The 18,760-nt window shown below is 39.4% G+C and overlaps 1 protein-coding gene across 2 annotated transcripts in view; it reads right to left on the bottom strand.

Annotated features, from left to right (window-relative positions):
- Positions 1 to 18,760, bottom strand: part of LOC139763225 (uncharacterized) — a 62,484-nt gene that overhangs the window by 33,868 nt on the left and 9,856 nt on the right. For both annotated transcript variants that reach the window (XM_071689084.1, XM_071689083.1), the window contains exons 4-5: positions 16,554 to 16,743; positions 10,030 to 10,206 (exon numbers count right to left, since the gene is read on the bottom strand). In XM_071689084.1, coding sequence (XP_071545185.1) covers positions 10,030 to 10,206; positions 16,554 to 16,743 — 367 coding nt within the window. The remainder of the gene's footprint in view (positions 1 to 10,029; positions 10,207 to 16,553; positions 16,744 to 18,760) is intronic.

The following is an 18,760-nucleotide window of genomic DNA, read 5'->3' as shown; positions in this document are numbered from 1 at the left end:
TGTCTCTAACTGACAACAACAGGATAACAGCATCCTCGTTGTACTGCTCTATGGCAGAATATGGAGAACTGTAACCTGGAGCTTGTACAATATCCTTTCGCAGCAGGGAACAAAGAGGCAGAGTCCCACTCATATGTTATGTTTATCCTTCTCAAACTGCATGCTTCTAAAAAAAGAAAAAAGAAAAAAAAAGGCCATTTGCAGGAAAAGGCTAAAACCTTATCCATAGCTTTTCTTGTTTATGGCACTCACCAACACTTTCACTGTTCTGAAACAAAAAGCACCAACAAGGTGTTAGGATTTATTGCAAAAAAATATACATCACATTTTAACAGCACTCCATGTTGCAAACAGAGAAGCATACCAAAACATGTTCCTCTTATTACCTGGCATTATCTGTCTTGCTAATAGCTAAGAATAGGTAACCTCTATTAGCAAGCAAGCAATTATGTGGGAAAGTCATTTTACCAGGGAACAGATCAAAAGCCCATCATCATTTTAAAGAGTCATTTCCTGTCATTAAGCAAGTAACACGCTTCCTATCAAATGATACACCTTCTAAAACTAAGATTCAGTATCTATGATAAAGACTAATGGGCTTAGTTTAAAGTATCTAATCCAAAGTTCCCACTAACAAAGCAAGGTATTCAAAGGTCCAAATAATTTCTTGTCTTTTTTTTTCTGTAAATTTCTGTACCCTTCAATATCAAAATTTTACACACCCTGCATGCTGCTTAGCCCATCACACAAATGAAGCATTTACTTCATGCTAAAAGTATAAAACAGTACGCTACTAAATGAAAGTAGAAAGACAATGCCCCTAAACAAATATCAGAAAGTGAGTATGAAAGAAAGGGAAGCACAAAAAATATAATGAAAATAGAAATTATGACTCCAGTGTGTTTCACAAACTGTAAATCATTTTACCATGGCTGTTGCGTGGAAGTAGCCTGAGGAACTGAATCAGTGAAAGGAAGATAATAATATACGGTACCTACTTTTATTCAAGTAAATCCATGAATGACCAAGACCAAATGATGAACAATGATATGAAAAGTAAGTCATCTATTTTTCATATGCTTTTGCTTGAAGCTTGGAATGAAGCTCTGAAAAGTATATACTGCTTTAAACTAAGGCAAGTGTGGACTGTGATAGAAATGATGATGATGTCACACTGATATACAGAATACTGAAAGGTGCAATTGTGAGAGTGGAGTGCTTACATGGTTTGGGCACGTTAAGAAATGATGCAAGAAGGATGAACTAAATAAAAGGAAGAGGAGGGTGGCAACAACCAAGCGTAACGAGGAGGGACAATTTGGGGTGAGCTGGTTAAGAGAAGCATTTGCTTAGTTTATGATCAGAACTACACAAAGATTAGGATATGTATTTGAGTTTCTATATGCACTACTCTACTGAACAGCAGAAGATAGCAGTCATGGATGAGTTCTAAGGACAGACCTTAAGAAGAAAGGAGAGGAGAACAATCTGTGAGTTTTCAAAAGGGTTGAATTAAAAATAAGGGCAGGTTAATGCTGTTACAAAAAAACAAGGTATATATAATGAGCAAATGAAGGGTGAGAAAAAATGTGAAGACAAGAAGTAAACAAAGCATAGGATAAGTGTACTGTGCATATAGGGGTATGGTATGACCAGCATTCCTGAAATGGAGTGTATAATAGTTCTGAGCACCATTTTAACCCTCATAAATTGGGATGAAAGAAGCAGTCTGCATATGTCCTCGCCACTACAGCTTGGACAAATGGTTCCCTCCTAGCTGCTGCTTCCCAAAGAATCTGTGTGGAAAATGGCCACGAGGATTGACCATTATAATACCTCCTTCATTTCTTGAACAGCAAGTCAGTGGGAATGTCTTCCTTCTTTCATCTTTCCCTCTTCCTATAACATTTTTCCTTTGGTATTCAGGTCTACAAAACACCTGAAGTGCTGTAATTAATCTTTTTCATTCCACCGCTCTATTCTTCTTTCATCAGAAATTACTGTAATCAGGGCATGTTTCTGCCCATGCCATCCCAGCTACTAAAATGGAAAAGAAAAAATATACACACAGATGAAACGTGTGCTTCAGAAAACAAACTAAACAAAAACAGGCATTTGGAAGTATCAAATATGTAAAACAAAGAAAAACATGAATCTCTTGATGCTTTATAATAGCTCAATCTAATAATCTACAGTGTCATACAAACAATCATAGTTCCCCTTTTTGTATTTTTTCATGCCAATGTAAATCCACTTACCCCACTCTGTTACCTGGGTGGTATCGCTGCTGATCCAGTCTTCATTTATTCACAAACACTCTTATTCACAACTGCCAAAAGTTGGCATATGATTTACTTTAATGAGAAGAAGCAAAATATGCTAAATTCTTTAAGAATGTTTAGAGTATTCCATTTGAATGTCTGACAATACTAACTTCTGGAGATGAAGATTTACTAATATGCTTAGGATTGCATCTTGCATGTACAACTTTCTGGTGTTTTGGAAATTTTTTAATAATTACTGCTGGACTAATTTCTATGAAAGTGCACTGGTGTGACCCACAACCTTTTTAAAGGCTCCTACAACCCAAGCTGGATTAATTCCAATACAAGGGAAATATAAACTACTTTGGAGTGGGAAGTTCTTTGACAAGACTGCACTCCCAATGGTACAGCCTCCCCAAAGGTGACTTTTCACTCACAGCAGGCAAAGTCGGGTAACACTTGTTTGGAAATAATCTCCACATGCTACCTTTACATAAATGATAAACAGTATAAATAAATGTAGCAAATTGTAAATATTTCACTTTGAAATATGCTGTGACCAGAATCAAGAGTAAGATTGCATAATCAAGGAGTAATATATCAAAAATGAACATTAAGTTAAAGTGACACTGATATATGGAGAAGATATTCTACACCAAATGTGCAAATTCAAATGAATTTGAGAATTAGAGAGAGTTAGGAGCAACAGATAGAAGTAGTAGGTATGAACATTAGGCAGGAGCATTAGGTAGAAAAAGTTGGTAGGAACATTAGGCTGAAGCACCAGGTAGAAGTAGCAAACTGGAACATTAGGCAGGAGCATTAACAGGTAGACACATTAGATAGTAGTAGTTAGTGGGAACATTAGGTAGAAGGCTGTGGAACACTGCACTAGAGTTTCCCTCTGCCACTGGCCAATTTAGGGCAAGGAACTAAAGGCTAAAAAGCTGAAATGGAGTTCACCCATTATGGAGACTCTTTTGCCATGGCCACTCCCTTGAGGGATATACCGGAGGGAATGGGCATAACAGATATAGATAGATATAATACAATGCCCATCAAAGGGCAACTATAATGAGTTTCTACAATCAGGCTGGGATAATGAGTAGAAGTCAATGCATATACTGCTTAAATTACAATAAACTTTTTCTTAGCTACCATGTAAATTGTATAAGTAAAAATCCTAGACTCATCTAGATTCTTTTTATGTCGAAGGCTCCAGTCACAGACAAAAGTCCACATCATGGTTAGGCCTTAATTGAAATATAGAGAATAATGAAATATAAAAAGAAAAGACTAGGGAAATTATCTATGGATTTTTGAGAAAGTGAAAGATCTGTCTCTTGAAATGTGTCATGTCATACTCACAGGGAAAAACATGAAAGGGTAGAAAGTTCCAAAGCTTCAACCTGTAGATAAAGAAGCACGTATCAAAAGGGTCCATCCTTAAGTTGCTGACAGCCAAAATAATCACATGACACAGCAGCTTGCCAAGCACTGTGTGGTCTAGCTAGTAGTGGGGACACACAAGCAGCCAGCTCTCATGAGCAAAAACCAAAGTGATATCTATAGAAGAGGGAAAGTGAACCAACATTGTGGCATAAGGCAAGGGGGTAAAATTTGGAATTTAGCCTGGGACAATTTTTAAGTTGGACTGCTTTTGACTCAATTCTGTCAAGTAAGGATACAAAGCTAGAACCAACCCAAATGTGAATGCAGTATTCCATACAAGGCCAAATTAATCCCTTGTATAAAAGTACCAGGAGAGACTGTGTACAGAATGGAAAAAGGTGAGAACAATGGAAGTAAGGGGAGTGGGGGAGGAATGGGATGTATTTAGGGAATCAGTGATGGATTGCGCAAAAGATGCTTGTGGCATGAGAAGAGTGGGAGGTGGGCTGTTTAGAAAGGGTAGTGAGTGGTGGGATGAAGAAGTAAGAGTATTAGTGAAAGAGAAGAGAGAGGCATTTGGACGATTTGTGCAGGGAAAAAATGCAATTGAGTGGGAGAAGTATAAAAGAAAGAGACAGGAGGTCAAGAGAAAGGTGCAAGAGGTGAAAAAAAGGGCAAATGAGAGTTGGGGTGAGAGACTATCAGTAAATTTTAGGGAGAATAAAAAGATGTTCTGGAAGGAGGTAAATAGGGTGCGTAAGACAAGGGAGCAAATGGGAACTTCAGTGAAGGGCGTAAATGGGGAGGTGATAACATGTAGCGGTGATGTGAGAAGGAGATGGAATGAGTATTTTGAAGGTTTGTTGAATGTGTCTGATGACAGAGTGACAGATATAGGGTGTTTTGGTCGAGGTGGTGTGCAAAGTGAGAGGGTTAGGGAAAATGATTTGGTAAACAGAGAAGAGGTAGTAAAAGCTTTGCGGAAGATGAAAGCCGGCAAGGCAGCAGGTTTGGATGGTATTGCAGTGGAATTTATTAAAAAGGGGGGTGACTGTATTGTTGACTGGTTGGTAAGGTTACTTAATGTATGTATGACTCATGGTGAGGTGCCTGAGGATTGGCGGAATGCGTACATAGTGCCATTGTACAAAGGCAAAGGGGATAAGAGTGAGTGCTCAAATTACAGAGGTATAAGTTTGTTGAGTATTCCTGGTAAATTATATGGGAGGGTATTGATTGAGAGGGTGAAGGCATGTACAGAGCATCAGATTGGGGAAGAGCAGTGCGGTTTCAGAAGTGGTAGAGGATGTGTGGATCAGGTGTTTGCTTTGAAGAATGTATGTGAGAAATACTTAGAAAAGCAAATGGATTTGTATGTAGCATTTATGGATCTGGAGAAGGCATATGATAGAGTTGATAGAGATGCTCTGTGGAAGGTATTAAGAATATATGGTGTGGGAGGCAAGTTGTTAGAAGCAGTGAAAAGTTTTTATCGAGGATGTAAGGCATGTGTACGTGTAGGAAGAGAGGAAAGTGATTGGTTCTCAGTGAATGTAGGTTTGCGGCAGGGGTGTGTGATGTCTCCATGGTTGTTTAATTTGTTTATGGATGGGGTTGTTAGGGAGGTAAATGCAAGAGTCCTGGAAAGAGGGGCAAGTATGAAGTCTGTTGGGGATGAGAGAGCTTGGGAAGTGAGTCAGTTGTTGTTCGCTGATGATACAGCGCTGGTGGCTGATTCATGTGAGAAACTGCAGAAGCTGGTGACTGAGTTTGGTAAAGTGTGTGGAAGAAGAAAGTTAAGAGTAAATGTGAATAAGAGCAAGGTTATTAGGTACAGTAGGGTTGAGGGTCAAGTCAATTGGGAGGTGAGTTTGAATGGAGAAAAACTGGAGGAAGTGAAGTGTTTTAGATATCTGGGAGTGGATCTGTCAGCGGATGGAACCATGGAAGCGGAAGTGGATCATAGGGTGGGGGAGGGGGCGAAAATTTTGGGAGCCTTGAAAAATGTGTGGAAGTCGAGAACATTATCTCGGAAAGCAAAAATGGGTATGTTTGAAGGAATAGTGGTTCCAACAATGTTGTATGGTTGCGAGGCGTGGGCTATGGATAGAGATGTGCGCAGGAGGATGGATGTGCTGGAAATGAGATGTTTGAGGACAATGTGTGGTGTGAGGTGGTTTGATCGAGTAAGTAACGTAAGGGTAAGAGAGATGTGTGGAAATAAAAAGAGCGTGGTTGAGAGAGCAGAAGAGGGTGTTTTGAAATGGTTTGGGCACATGGAGAGAATGAGTGAGGAAAGATTGACCAAGAGGATATATGTGTCGGAGGTGGAGGGAACGAGGAGAAGAGGGAGACCAAATTGGAGGTGGAAAGATGGAGTGAAAAAGATTTTGTGTGATTGGGGCCTGAACATGCAAGAGGGTGAAAGGAGGGCAAGGAATAGAGTGAATTGGAGCGATGTGGTATACAGGGGTTGACGTGCTGTCAGTGGATTGAATCAAGGCATGTGAAGCGTCTGGGGTAAACCATGGAAGGCTGTGTAGGTATGTATATTTGCGTGTGTGGACGTATGTACATGTGTATGGGGGGGGGGTTGGGCCATTTCTTTCGTCTGTTTCTTTGCGCTACCTCGCAAACGCGGGAGACAGCGACAAAGAATGAAAAAAAAAAAAAAAAAAAGTATAAAAAGAGCAACTGTTTAGAAGAGAAGTTTTGATATCTAGTAGAACACCCAGTTTCTTCGAGGCAGACTTAGCTGCTCCTGTAATATGGGGTTTCTGAAAATAAATAGATGATACAGTAATACCAAGGATGTTCAGTGAGTCAAGAGGTGGAATTACAGAACCATCAAAGGAGAGACAAGAATTGTGAGGAGATTTAGATAGAGAGATGGGTAGAAATTGGGTTGCTGGAGGGGGAAGTGCTATTAGAATCAATACATTTATGAGACTATGATCAGAAAAACCAATTAAGGGGAGATTGTGTATTTACAGTGAGATAAACTATTGGTGAAAAACAAATCCAGAATATTAGGAGAGTGGTCACAGCGGTCAGCCATATGTTATATGTTTTTAACCATTTATCAAGGCAACTTTTGAATGCTTCTGTAGATTTCAATTGGCAATACACTGAAAATTTTTTTGTCTTATGCAATAAGGTGTTGTAAATTTTCCCTTGGGGTGTTCCAAGGTAATACTGCAGACTTAATCTCTCATGATGATTCAAATGATCCATTCCCCCGATTTCCTTGTGAAGTGTTCCAGGATTCTTCATAAATCGTTTATTTCTCTTTGTACTGATAATCACGAAATAATACAGCAGTATGTAAGTTTCCTTTTCACGTATACACTTCCATGTCAACATTCCTGATTTTTACATCAAGCTCTTCTCTCCTTTCTTTATGCAATGCTATTTTTCTTATTTCTATTTTCAGCTGTTCATTTAGATTTTTCTTTCTTTTCCTTGCCCCATGCTTTTTCTATGGCAATAAGGCTTTAGAAATATTTTTCATACTTGATCACCATTTCCTGTTTTTATGGTGTATTACCAGGAATAGATGAAGAAAAGCTGAATTCACTCATCTCTTCTGTAGCTGTCATGTGTAATACACATAAATCACAGCCTCTATCCACAACCAGGCCCTACAGACCTTTCCATGGTTTCCCTCAGCTGTTTCACATGCCCTGGTTCTGGCCACTGATATCACATTGTCCACTGTACACCAAATTATTCCAATTCACTCTATCCTGTGCATGCCTTTCACCCTCCTGCATGTTCACGCCCCAATCACTCAAAATCACTTTTACTCCATTCTCCATCTCCAATTTCGTAACATCCTTATCCTTGTTCCCTCCCATTCTGACACATAAATCCTCTTTGTTAACCTCTCCTCACTCATTCTTTCCATATGTCCAAGCCCTTTCAGCATACCATCTTCAACTCTCTCTCTACCACACTCTTATTAATACCCTTTTACCACTTACTCAATCAAATTACCTCACACCACACACTGCCCTCAAACATTTCACTTCCAACATACCCAACCTCCTCCAAACCATTCTTCCCTCTTAATCTTCAGTTTTGTTTCACTCGGCACCAAAACATCTAGATTCCTTTCCTTAAACATACTACAGGTAAACCACCGAATTTCCGGCAAATGATGGTTCGGCACCTCATTTAGTCCAGACAAAATTTCATGAGGGAACTTGAAATTACCCCGGCCACCAGACTAGTTTACTGGGAGGCCACAGATGGCATTGTGTGTAGGGCACGCTTATTTACATTCTTTACACTGCATTTGTTGGTGGTAACACTGCAATTCTGTGAGATTCTTAGCTTATTTTGCTTAAATTTAACCCTAGCTATGGCTTCTAAGACATATGAGAGTTTCAGTTGTGGAGTCAAATTTAAACACCAGTCCATAGCAATCCAAGATAAAGTAGAACTGTTGAAAAAATGGACTGTGGTGTTTTGATGCGTAAGCTGTATGACAACTACAGTATTGGTTCATCAACTGTTTATGATGTAAAGAAGCAAAGGGAGAAAATGTTGAAATTCTATGCACACAGCAATTCCAAGAAGCAAATGACGATTAGAAAAACTATGAAAGATGGCAGGAGTACTGAGCACGATCGAGTGATGATGGAATGGTTTTCAGTGAGTCGGAGTGATGGAGTGGACTTGTCAGGCAGCATGATAATGACCAGGCTAAGTTGTTCCATAAAATGGGCTGAACCAGAGCATGTGAAGCAGCTGGGGAAAACAATGGACACATCAGTGAGGTCTGGTAAGGGATACAGAATTCTGGTTTTGCTGCATCATAAAAGACAGATAGTGGGTGGAGGTGAGAAAATTAGGCCATTTCTTTACCTGTTCCTGGCACTACCTCACTAACATGGGATATGGTGAATGAATGAAAAAATTATAAACTGTGACACCATTCTCAACAACCACCTTGTCTCATATGGTGATGTCACTTGAAGGGGTTTCATAAGCAAAAGACAGCTAATATTTGAGGATCACAAGTAATACGTTCTTAGGATGGCAGCATCAAATCGAAAGAGGAGGTATGGTTGAACATAGAAGAACTTACCCACCAACAGGTAAAGAAAGGTTTATACTTATCTTGAAAAGGATATTTCCTAATGGAAAAGATACCTGGGTCACCTACCTTTCATAAAGATACAATTTAGGTAAATCTCCCCTCCTAGTCAATAAATCTAATCAAAAAGTACATACTCAGGTGACTGGCTCCAAGTAAAATATGAAATTACATAAGCAAAGGATAAAAGAAAATAAATGTGAAAATGAGAGCAGAGCAGCAAGAAACTTGAATGTAAAAATTAGAAAAGCCTCATCTTTGTTACCCGAACACTCCCAAACACAACATTCACTGCTATACATGACAGCAATAAGCCACGTGTGCAAATCAGAATAGTAACATCACTAGAAAAATCACTGCCTTGTAAAAGTTTAGCAATAACTACAATAAGTGTTGAGCTTACAACTGAGGCTATCAAATCAAGCTGGTAAGTGCTGCTGCTTGCCTAGCACCAAGTTTAAGGAATTGGTCCTATCCATGATTTAGCTGTTTTGCTGAAAAACACTGTGTAACAATATCATGAAGTACTGATACCTTTTCTATCTTGAGGATCAGAAGACTGAGGCCTAAGCACCTCAGTAAGCACAACTCTCTACTCATAAGTATTTGTGGAACCCAGCTGTCATGTACTGCACTGGCCTTGTGATAGCATCTTTTGGCCTGTTATAATCAACCTTCTGTAAGTCCAAAATTAACCATGGCAAGTCTCAAAGCAGTGTCTTACAATACAACGGTTATGTTAATCCAATAACCTTTCATACTAATTACAAAGTTCCTCCTCACTCTGATGAAAATAATCCAACCTAACAGGTGTTAATTTCCTAGACCCATACATGGTGACAAATAAAAACATCAATTTAAAGGGAGTTGTTGCATAACAAAAGTTTACAGAAGGCATGCAGAGGCTCTCAGTTTACCTGTCAATATCTATTCAGGGGAGAAAAACTTTTCATTCTATCAAACTCACTGTTGCATCACCTAATAAAAAAAACATCCACACAAAATCCAAACAGTGGCATCTGTGGTCAGCAAAATATTAAACGGCTGTGCAGCAAAGAGCTCTAAAAAAAAGTCAATTAAGAGCTTAAGGAACATCAAATTACTCAGTGCAAGTGCAATAAAGTGTAATTCAATCCAAAGGCACATCACTACACACATCATTAGGATACTGTATTACAGAAAATATATGAATGATACATTCATTTTCTGATACTGTACTGCCAGTTGCTGCACAAAACCTAAAAACAACATGGAAGAATTAGTAATACTTACCCTGTTGTCTTATATAACCTCCAAATATCTGATTCAGGGGTGTGGTCTCCTTCGACCGATGATCAAGCTTAGTGGCTCTCCTGAATGTTAAGTATGATTTTTCCATGTGGTCCAAAAGCAACTTGATAAACTCATGGGCATCTTCTTGTCGTCCATACATAAGTGTCTTTCCTATACCTGATAAAGCAGCACTATTATAGTATACTGAATATATAGATGCTATCCTGGAAGTGTAATAAAGAGTAAAGAATACAGTATGTGAAAAATGACCACGCAAAATTTACAAGTAAGATAAATGAGTAAGAAAAGAAGACATAACAAGCAATCAACAAATTAATTTAGGATGAAAAGCCATATTTCTAGACCTACACAGAAAAATATTAAAGGATACTTCCCTGACTGTCCTGTTCTATCAAGGCAGCTAGACTTCTCTGACACTCCTGTTCTGTCAAGGTAGCTAGACTTCCCTGACAGTCCTGTTCTGTCAAGGTAGCTAGACCTTAACATGGAAAACCTGTGCAATCTAACAAATTATCCATTACAACAACCAACTGTCTTCTGAAGACAAGCAAATCACAGCTCATAAAGAACTTAAAAAAAATATATAGATCATGCTTACACAGATTCTCTTATGAGTTATACACATCCTCAACCTATTTTGAGTGTGGCAAAGCTTTTGCCCCCAGACAGTGCTTCTTACTTTTTTTTTTACTCTGTATACACCAATGACTTTCTAAATAACAACAGCATCTCTACTCACACTACCTCAATAAACAAAATGTTTTCAATGAAGCGTATCACTCATTCCTCTTACAATTTCATCTGAAATACCCAAAGCCCTAATAAACTTTCTCACATCATCTATCCACATTTGCACTCTACATGTTTTCCTTATACCTTTGGCTGTATTACTATATACCACTTGACTAACTTACCATCTGCCATACATTGAACATCACTGTTCCATCCCAAAAGAATTTATCAATATGCCTTTATAATAATTTCTTCAAGACACAGTCTCTTGTATCTTCATTCTTCACCCTATCTACCCTCCTAATTTTAAATATATAAGTCAAGCTCATCTCTGGAAATAGGGGAGAAAGAATGCTTCCCTCATATTCCCTGCATATCGTAAAAGGCAACTAAAAGGGGAAGGAGCAGGAGGCTGGAAATCCTCCCCTCCAGTTTTTACTTTTCCAAAAGCAGTAACAGAGAAGGGGGCCAAGAGAGGATTCTCCCTCTTAGACTCAGTCCTCTGTTCTAAAGGCTACCTCACTGATGCAGGAAACAGTGAATATGTATGAAAAAAAACTCAAGTGACCCATCTCTACTGCTCTCATCATTTACAATTATCCTAACCTATAAAAAGTTGGAGTATGTGATAGAGTGTAAGAAAGTAAATTCTCGATTAATATGGGTAAAACTGAAAGTTGATGGAGAGAGGTGGGTGATTATTGGTGCATATGCACCTGGGCATGAGAAGAAAGATCAAGAGAGGCAAGTGTTTTGGGAGCAGCTGAATGAGTGTGTTAGTGGTTTTGATGCACGAGACCGGGTTATAGTGATGGGTGATTTGAATGCACAGGTGAGTAATGTGGCAGTTGAGGGAATAATTGGTATACATGGGGTGTTCAGTGTTGTAAATGGAAATGGTGAAGAGCTTGTAGATTTATGTGCTGAAAAAGGACTGATGATTGGGAATACCTGGTTTAAAAAGCGAGATATACATAAGTATACTTATGTAAGTAGGAGAGATGGCCAGAGAGCGTTATTGGATTACGTGTTAATTGACAGGCGTGCGAAAGAGAGACTTTTGGATGTTAATGTGCTGAGAGGTGCAACTGGAGGGATGTCTGATCATTATCTTGTGGAGGCTAAGGTGAAGATTTGTATGGGTTTTCAGAAAAGAAGAGTGAATGTTGGGGTGAAGAGGGTGGTGAGAGTAAGTGAGCTTGAGAAGGAGACCTGTGTGAGGAAGTACCAGAAGAGACTGAGTACAGAATGGAAAAAGGTGAGAACAATGGAAGCAAGGGGAGTGGGGGAGGGATGGGATGTATTTAGGGAATCAGTGATGGATTGTGCAAAAGATGCTTGTGGCATGAGAAGAGTGGGAGGTGGGTTGATTAGAAAGGGTAGTGAGTGGTGGGATGAAGAAGTAAGAGTATTAGTGAAAGAGAAGAGAGAGGCATTTGGACAATTTTTGCAGGGAAAAAATGCAAATGAGTGGGAGATGTATAAAAGAAAGAGACAGGAGGTCAAGAGAAAGGTGCAAGAGGTGAAAAAAAGGGCAAATGAGAGTTGGGGTGAGAGAGTATCATTAAATTTTAGGGAGAATAAAAAGATGTTCTGGAAGGAGGTAAATAAAGTGCGTAAGACAAGGGAGCAAATGGGAACTTCAGTGAAGGGCGCAAATGGGGAGGTGATAACAAGTAGCGGTGATGTGAGAAGGAGATGGAGTGAGTATTTTGAAGGTTTGTTGAATGTGTTTGATGATAGAGTGGCAGATATAGGGTGTTTTGGTCGAGGTGGTGTGCAAAGTGAGAGGGTTAGGGAAAATGATTTGGTAAACAGAGAAGAGGTAGTGAAAGCTTTGCGGAAGATGAAAGCCGGCAAGGCAGCATGGTATTGCATGGTTTGGATGGTATTGCAGTGGAATTTATTAAAAAAGGGGGTGACTGTATTGTTGACTGGTTGGTAAGGTTATTTAATGTATGTATGACTCATGGTGAGGTGCCTGAGGATTGGCGGAATGCGTGCATAGTGCCATTGTACAAAGGCAAAGGGGATAAGAGTCAGTGCTCAAATTACAGAGGTATAAGTTTGTTGAGTATTCCTGGTAAATTATATGGGAGGGTATTGATTGAGAGGGTGAAGGCATGTACAGAGCATCAGATTGGGGAAGAGCAGTGTGGTTTCAGAAGTGGTAGAGGATGTGTGGATCAGGTGTTTGCTTTGAAGAATGTATGTGAGAAATACTTAGAAAAGCAAATGGATTTGTATGTAGCATTTATGGATCTGGAGAAGGCATATGATAGAGTTGATAGAGATGCCCTGTGGAAGGTATTAAGAATATATGGTGTGGGAGGAAAGTTGTTAGAAGCAGTGAAAAGTTTTCATCGAGGATGTAAGGCATGTGTACGTGTAGGAAGAGAGGAAAGTGATTGGTTCTCAGTGAATGTAGGTTTGCGGCAGGGGTGTGTGATGTCTCCATGGTTGTTTAATTTGTTTATGGATGGGGTTGTTAGGGAGGTAAATGCAAGAGTCCTGGAAAGAGGGGCAAGTATGAAGTCTGTTGGGGATGAGAGAGCTTGGGAAGTGAGTCAGTTGTTGTTCGCTGATGATACAGCGCTGGTGGCTGATTCATGTGAGAAACTGCAGAAGCTGGTGACTGAGTTTGGTAAAGTGTGTGGAAGAAGAAAGTTAAGAGTAAATGTGAATAAGAGCAAGGTTATTAGGTACAGTAGGGTTGAGGGTCAAGTCAATCGGGAGGTGAGTTTGAATGGAGAAAAACTGGAGGAAGTGAAGTGTTTTAGATATCTGGGAGTGGATCTGGCAGCGGATGGAACCATGGAAGCGGAAGTGGATCATAGGGTGGGGGAGGGGGCGAAAATTCTGGGGGCCTTGAAGAATGTGTGGAAGTCGAGAACATTATCTCGGAAAGCAAAAATGGGTATGTTTGAAGGAATAGTGGTTCCAACAATGTTGTATGGTTGCGAGGCGTAGGGCTATGGATAGAGTTGTGCGCAGGAGGATGGATGTGCTGGAAATGAGATGTTTGAGGACAATGTGTGGTGTGAGGTGGTTTGATCGAGTGAGTAACGTAAGGGTAAGAGAGATGTGTGGAAATAAAAAGAGCGTGGTTGAGAGAGCAGAAGAGGGTGTTTTGAAGTGGTTTGGGCACATGGAGAGGATGAGGGAGGAAAGATTGACCAAGAGGATATATGTGTCGGAGGTGGAGGGAGCAAGGAGAAGAGGGAGACCAAATTGGAGGTGGAAAGATGGAGTGAAAAAGATTTTGTGTGATCGGGGCCTGAACATGCAGGAGGGTGAAAGGAGGGCAAGGAATAGAGTGAATTGGAGCGATGTGGTATACCGGGGTTGACGTGCTGTCAGTGGATTGAATCAAGGCATGTGAAGCGTCTGGGGTAAACCATGGAAAGCTGTGTAGGTATGTATATTTGCGTGTGTGGACGTATGTATATACATGTGTATGGGGGGGGGGGGCATTTCTTTCGTCTGTTACCTTGCGCTACCTCGCAAACGCGGGAGACAGCGACAAAGTATAAAAGAAAAAAAAAAAAAAAAAAAAAGTTGGGTTTCACATCTATTCATCGGAGATGGAAAAATTTTCTTGCACACTCTACACTTTAATCTTTATCATCCACAACAGCTTTCAGTGCATCTCCAAATTTCTTCTTTGCATGAATCTGCTCTTACTTTCATCTTTATCACTAACATTCTTGCTGAACTTTACTTCTAAATACTTAAATTCATCCATAACATCTGGTTTTACACCATGTAGACTGATACTACTCTGGGATGCCCGAACACTTTCATAAGCAAGAGCCCTACTTTTATTCAAATTCATCTTACTTCACAAATAGCACCAAAGCAGTCCATCATGCTATCCAGCTTCTCCTTTAACTAAGCTGAAGACAAAATAATCAACATAAAAGCAAATGTGAGCAAAAACAAAGTCATCAAGTTTAGCACTGCAAAGGGATAGGTCTCTTGGGTGAAAGTTTAAATGGAGAAAATTTGGAGGAAGTGAAGTGTTCCAGATACCTGGGAGTGGATATGGTAGCAAATGAAGCCATGGAATCAGAAGTGAGTCACAGGGTGGATGAGGGGGTATGCCTCTCACCCTCCTGTATGTTCAGGCCCCGAGCATTCAAAATCTTTTCCACTCCATCTTCCACCTCCAATTTGGTCTCCTGCTTCTCCTTGTTCCCTTCACCTCTGACATATATATCCTCTGTCAATCTTTCCTTGCTCATTCTCTCCATATGTCCAAACCATTTCAACACACCCTCTTCTGCTCTCTTAACCACACTTTATATTTCCACACATCTCTCTTAACCTTTTTTTTTTATTACTTACTTGTGTCGTAGAAGGTGACTAAAAGGAATAGAGAAGGGGGCCATGGGAGGATTTTCTCCTCTAAGGCTCAGTCATATGTTCTTGATGTTACCTCACTGAGGTGGGAAAGGGCATAAAAAAATAGATTGGAAAAGAAGACCAAACTGGAGATGAATGGATGGAGTGAAAAAATTCTGAGTACTTGGGGAACTGAAAATGCAGAAAGGTGAAAGGAGAGCATGAGATACAGAGTGAATTAGAGTGATGCTATGTACAGCGGGCGACGTCCTGTCATTGGACCAAACCAATGCATACGAAGCAGTCGGAGGGAACTAGAGAAAGGTCTGTGGTTTTGGTGCATTATACAAGACATAGAGAATAGCTGTGTGCGAATAAGGCTTTTCCTTCTCTGTAACTGGCATTAGCTTGTTGGCACAGTAGATGTACAGGTATAAAAAAAATATTTTAAGTATTTCTTGGTCAGTACTTTTACACTTAATAATCAAACCCTAAATTCTTGCTTGCTCAAAGGCTTTCAGCCATCATTATTGTCCTTCCTCCCTTAAATTTGTTGCCAAACACTGATTACTATCTCTCTTCTTTTCAGGCTCTAAAGTTAATTGATTTTCAGTCCATCATGATAGTTCCTGCATTCCAACTTCTTTATTCTATTTGGGGAGCACTAGTGAATTCTTTAATTTATTGGTTTTTGTATATTTGGTTGGTAACCATACAACAAAGCAAAATTCAATTTTGTTACTGATATATTCATTAAACATTCTCATCAATAGTTTTCTGTCTCTAATGGTGGGTGAAAATTTTATTATCATACAGCTCATCACATGGCTTAATCAGTGGATTCACCATACTGTTCATCAGGCAAAATATATTGTAAGCACTATCTCCAAGACCTGCATTTCAGCAAAATATCATCTTAGTCACTCATGGGTAGGTAGGTAGGTAGGTACTTGAGAGAATAAAAGAAATACAGATTTAAAAAACAAAAGCTTTTCCCAGTCAAATTAAGAAACAGCACTTAAATGCGTTTCTCAATGCATATAAAAAAAAAGTACAACTTGAAATGAAAAGAGAAAGTGTAAACTACCACTTAAATGAAAAGAAATGGAAAATCAGTCTATTTCATACTGCACACTTTCAGAAAAGTGATTACAATTTGTCTTTTTTCTAATCATTAAAGTATGTTTTGAGAAAAATTAAACAAAGAACGTATTCTACAAATGTGGCAACATTAGGAAGTCCTGAAGAGATTTTTAGTTCTGTGCAAACTAGAAAGTAGCTACTATTAGGACAGTGTCTTCAGATGCAGGCTTACATGATATCTGCAAGTGGTACTGAATATAATAATTAAAAGACATAAACATAATAATGAATGCTCAAAATAACAGACAGACAGACAGCCACATGAGTAAGAAAACAATACTCACTTTTTAGTTTGTGTTGAATAAGTGATGGCTTGATGACAGTGTTTGAACGATCAAGAGTGGAGCGAAAAGTCCTCATCATTGCACAAACGGAGCAATACGAGGCATTTCCTGAAATATTTTCACATCGAGTAGTGTGGCTTGAGAGGTCTTCTATAAGCCAATTTGCCATGGCCGGGATGTGGAAAAGAGCCTAAGAGAATGAAACAAAATCGGTTAGTCTCCCATATGTAACCTTGTCCACTGTGTAACTTCAAACATTCTTCCATACTAACAGCCTCTCAATGCACTCACTAAATCTTATCTTACTTCTTCCACCTCAAAAAAATCTAAACCTTTCTTCATCAATTTGGCACCCTTCCTTTTCACAGGGTCATAATGCAATACATATCAATTTTTTTACCTTTCAAGTGAATATCTATCTATCTATATCTCTGATGCCTGTTCCCTTTGGGAACTCCCTCAGGGGGTGGCCAGAGGGAGTGGCCATGGCAAAAGAGTCTCCATAACTGTTGAACTCCAGCACTGCCTCTTAGCTTTCATGCCTCACCCTTAACAGGCCACGAGCAGAGAGCAACTCTAGCGCAGTTTACAGAAGCTCCTACCTATGTTCCTACAAACTGCTTCTACCTTATGTGCCTACATAATATTCATGCCTAATTTTCAAGTGACCCTTTTATCTATTCCAAGATTTATTACAGCCACATTTTTTCACTTTCACTATCTACTAATCTTACACCACATTCTCCTCCTACAAAACATGCTATGCTGCCTTTATCAACCCCTTACTTTGTCCTTGCATACTTTAGTAATACTTCAAACTATAATAAAAAATGAAGAAATCTTTCAAAACAAAGACATTAATAAACCTTCTTACCCTTTATAATCCTCCTCAGATCAAGAAGTATCCTCACTTTCACATTTGACATACTTGCCCTTTAATTTTCAACCTCATTCACAAATACCGTCAAATGAAAATGAAGCTGGAGTATACATTATAACAAAGTCGCTAGGAAGGGAGTTTACTAATGATAAACAATGGGAACGTGGGATGAAGTACATCCTTGTGATTTTCCTCTCAGAATTTTCAGTTGTCCTAACTACTGAATATATTAGAAATACAAAGGGGTGTTTCTCAAATATCTATCAACAGAAGCCTACCATTCATACATATGAACTTAATAATGCCATTGTCAAGGAAGTCAAAATTTCATGCCCACCTCTTCCTCTTCTACAGAAGGTACATGAGCATCATTTCCACTTGCAAGACCTTCTGTTATTACCTGTAGATTACAGCAAGAAAGTCCTCTTATATACAGACAACCATATGATCATTACAGGTCCATGACACTCCTCAAGCAACAACAAATATGAAGAACATTATGCAATTAGAACAATACAGATGCTCCCCCTCTTCCGATGGTTCAACTTACAATTTTTTTACGTTACAATGGTGTGACAGTGATATGCATTCAGTAGAAACTATACTTCAAATTTTTGAATTTTGATCTTTCCCTGGGATACTGATATGCAGTAAGTTACTCTCTTGTGATGCTGTGCAGCGCCAGCGAGCCACAGCTTCCAGTCAGCCATGTGATCACAGATGCCTTCCACCAGCTACTCTCAAGCCTCCTCAGAAGAGAGAGAAATTCATGACCCTGTTGATTTAGTATCCTCCCTCATCAAAAGCAACTAATGTTAGTGTACATGCTTCAAACATTCTTCATGTCCAGTGTGCTTTCAGCTGTGCACGTTAATGGTGAGTACCCATACAACTATTCTGCTTTTGTTTCAGTACAGTATTCAATAAATTACTTGAGATATTCAACAATTTCTGATCATTATCTTGTGGAGGATAAGGTGATGATTTGTATGGGTTTTCAAAAAAGAAGAGTGAATGTTGCGGTGAAGAGGGTGGTGAGAGTAAGTGGGAAGGAGACTTGTGTGAGGAAGTACCAGGAGAGACTGAGTACAGAATGGAAAAAGGTGAGAACAATGGAAGTAAGGGGAGTGGGGGAGGAATGGGATGTATTTAGGGAATCAGTGATGGATTGCGCAAAAGATGCTTGTGGTATGAGAAGCGTGGGAGGTGGGTTGATTAGAAAGGGTAGTGAGTGGTGGGATGAAGAAGTAAGATTATTAGCGAAAGAGAAGAGAGAGATGTATAAAAGAAAGAGACAGGAGGTCAAGAGAAAGGTGCAAGAGGTGAA

The sequence above is a fragment of the Panulirus ornatus genome, chromosome 46 (assembly GCF_036320965.1).
Source record: "Panulirus ornatus isolate Po-2019 chromosome 46, ASM3632096v1, whole genome shotgun sequence".
NCBI classification, from domain to species: Eukaryota; Metazoa; Arthropoda; class Malacostraca; order Decapoda; family Palinuridae; genus Panulirus; species Panulirus ornatus.
Note: the sequence above shows the minus strand (reverse complement) of the source record. Positions and strands in the feature narration are given on the sequence as shown.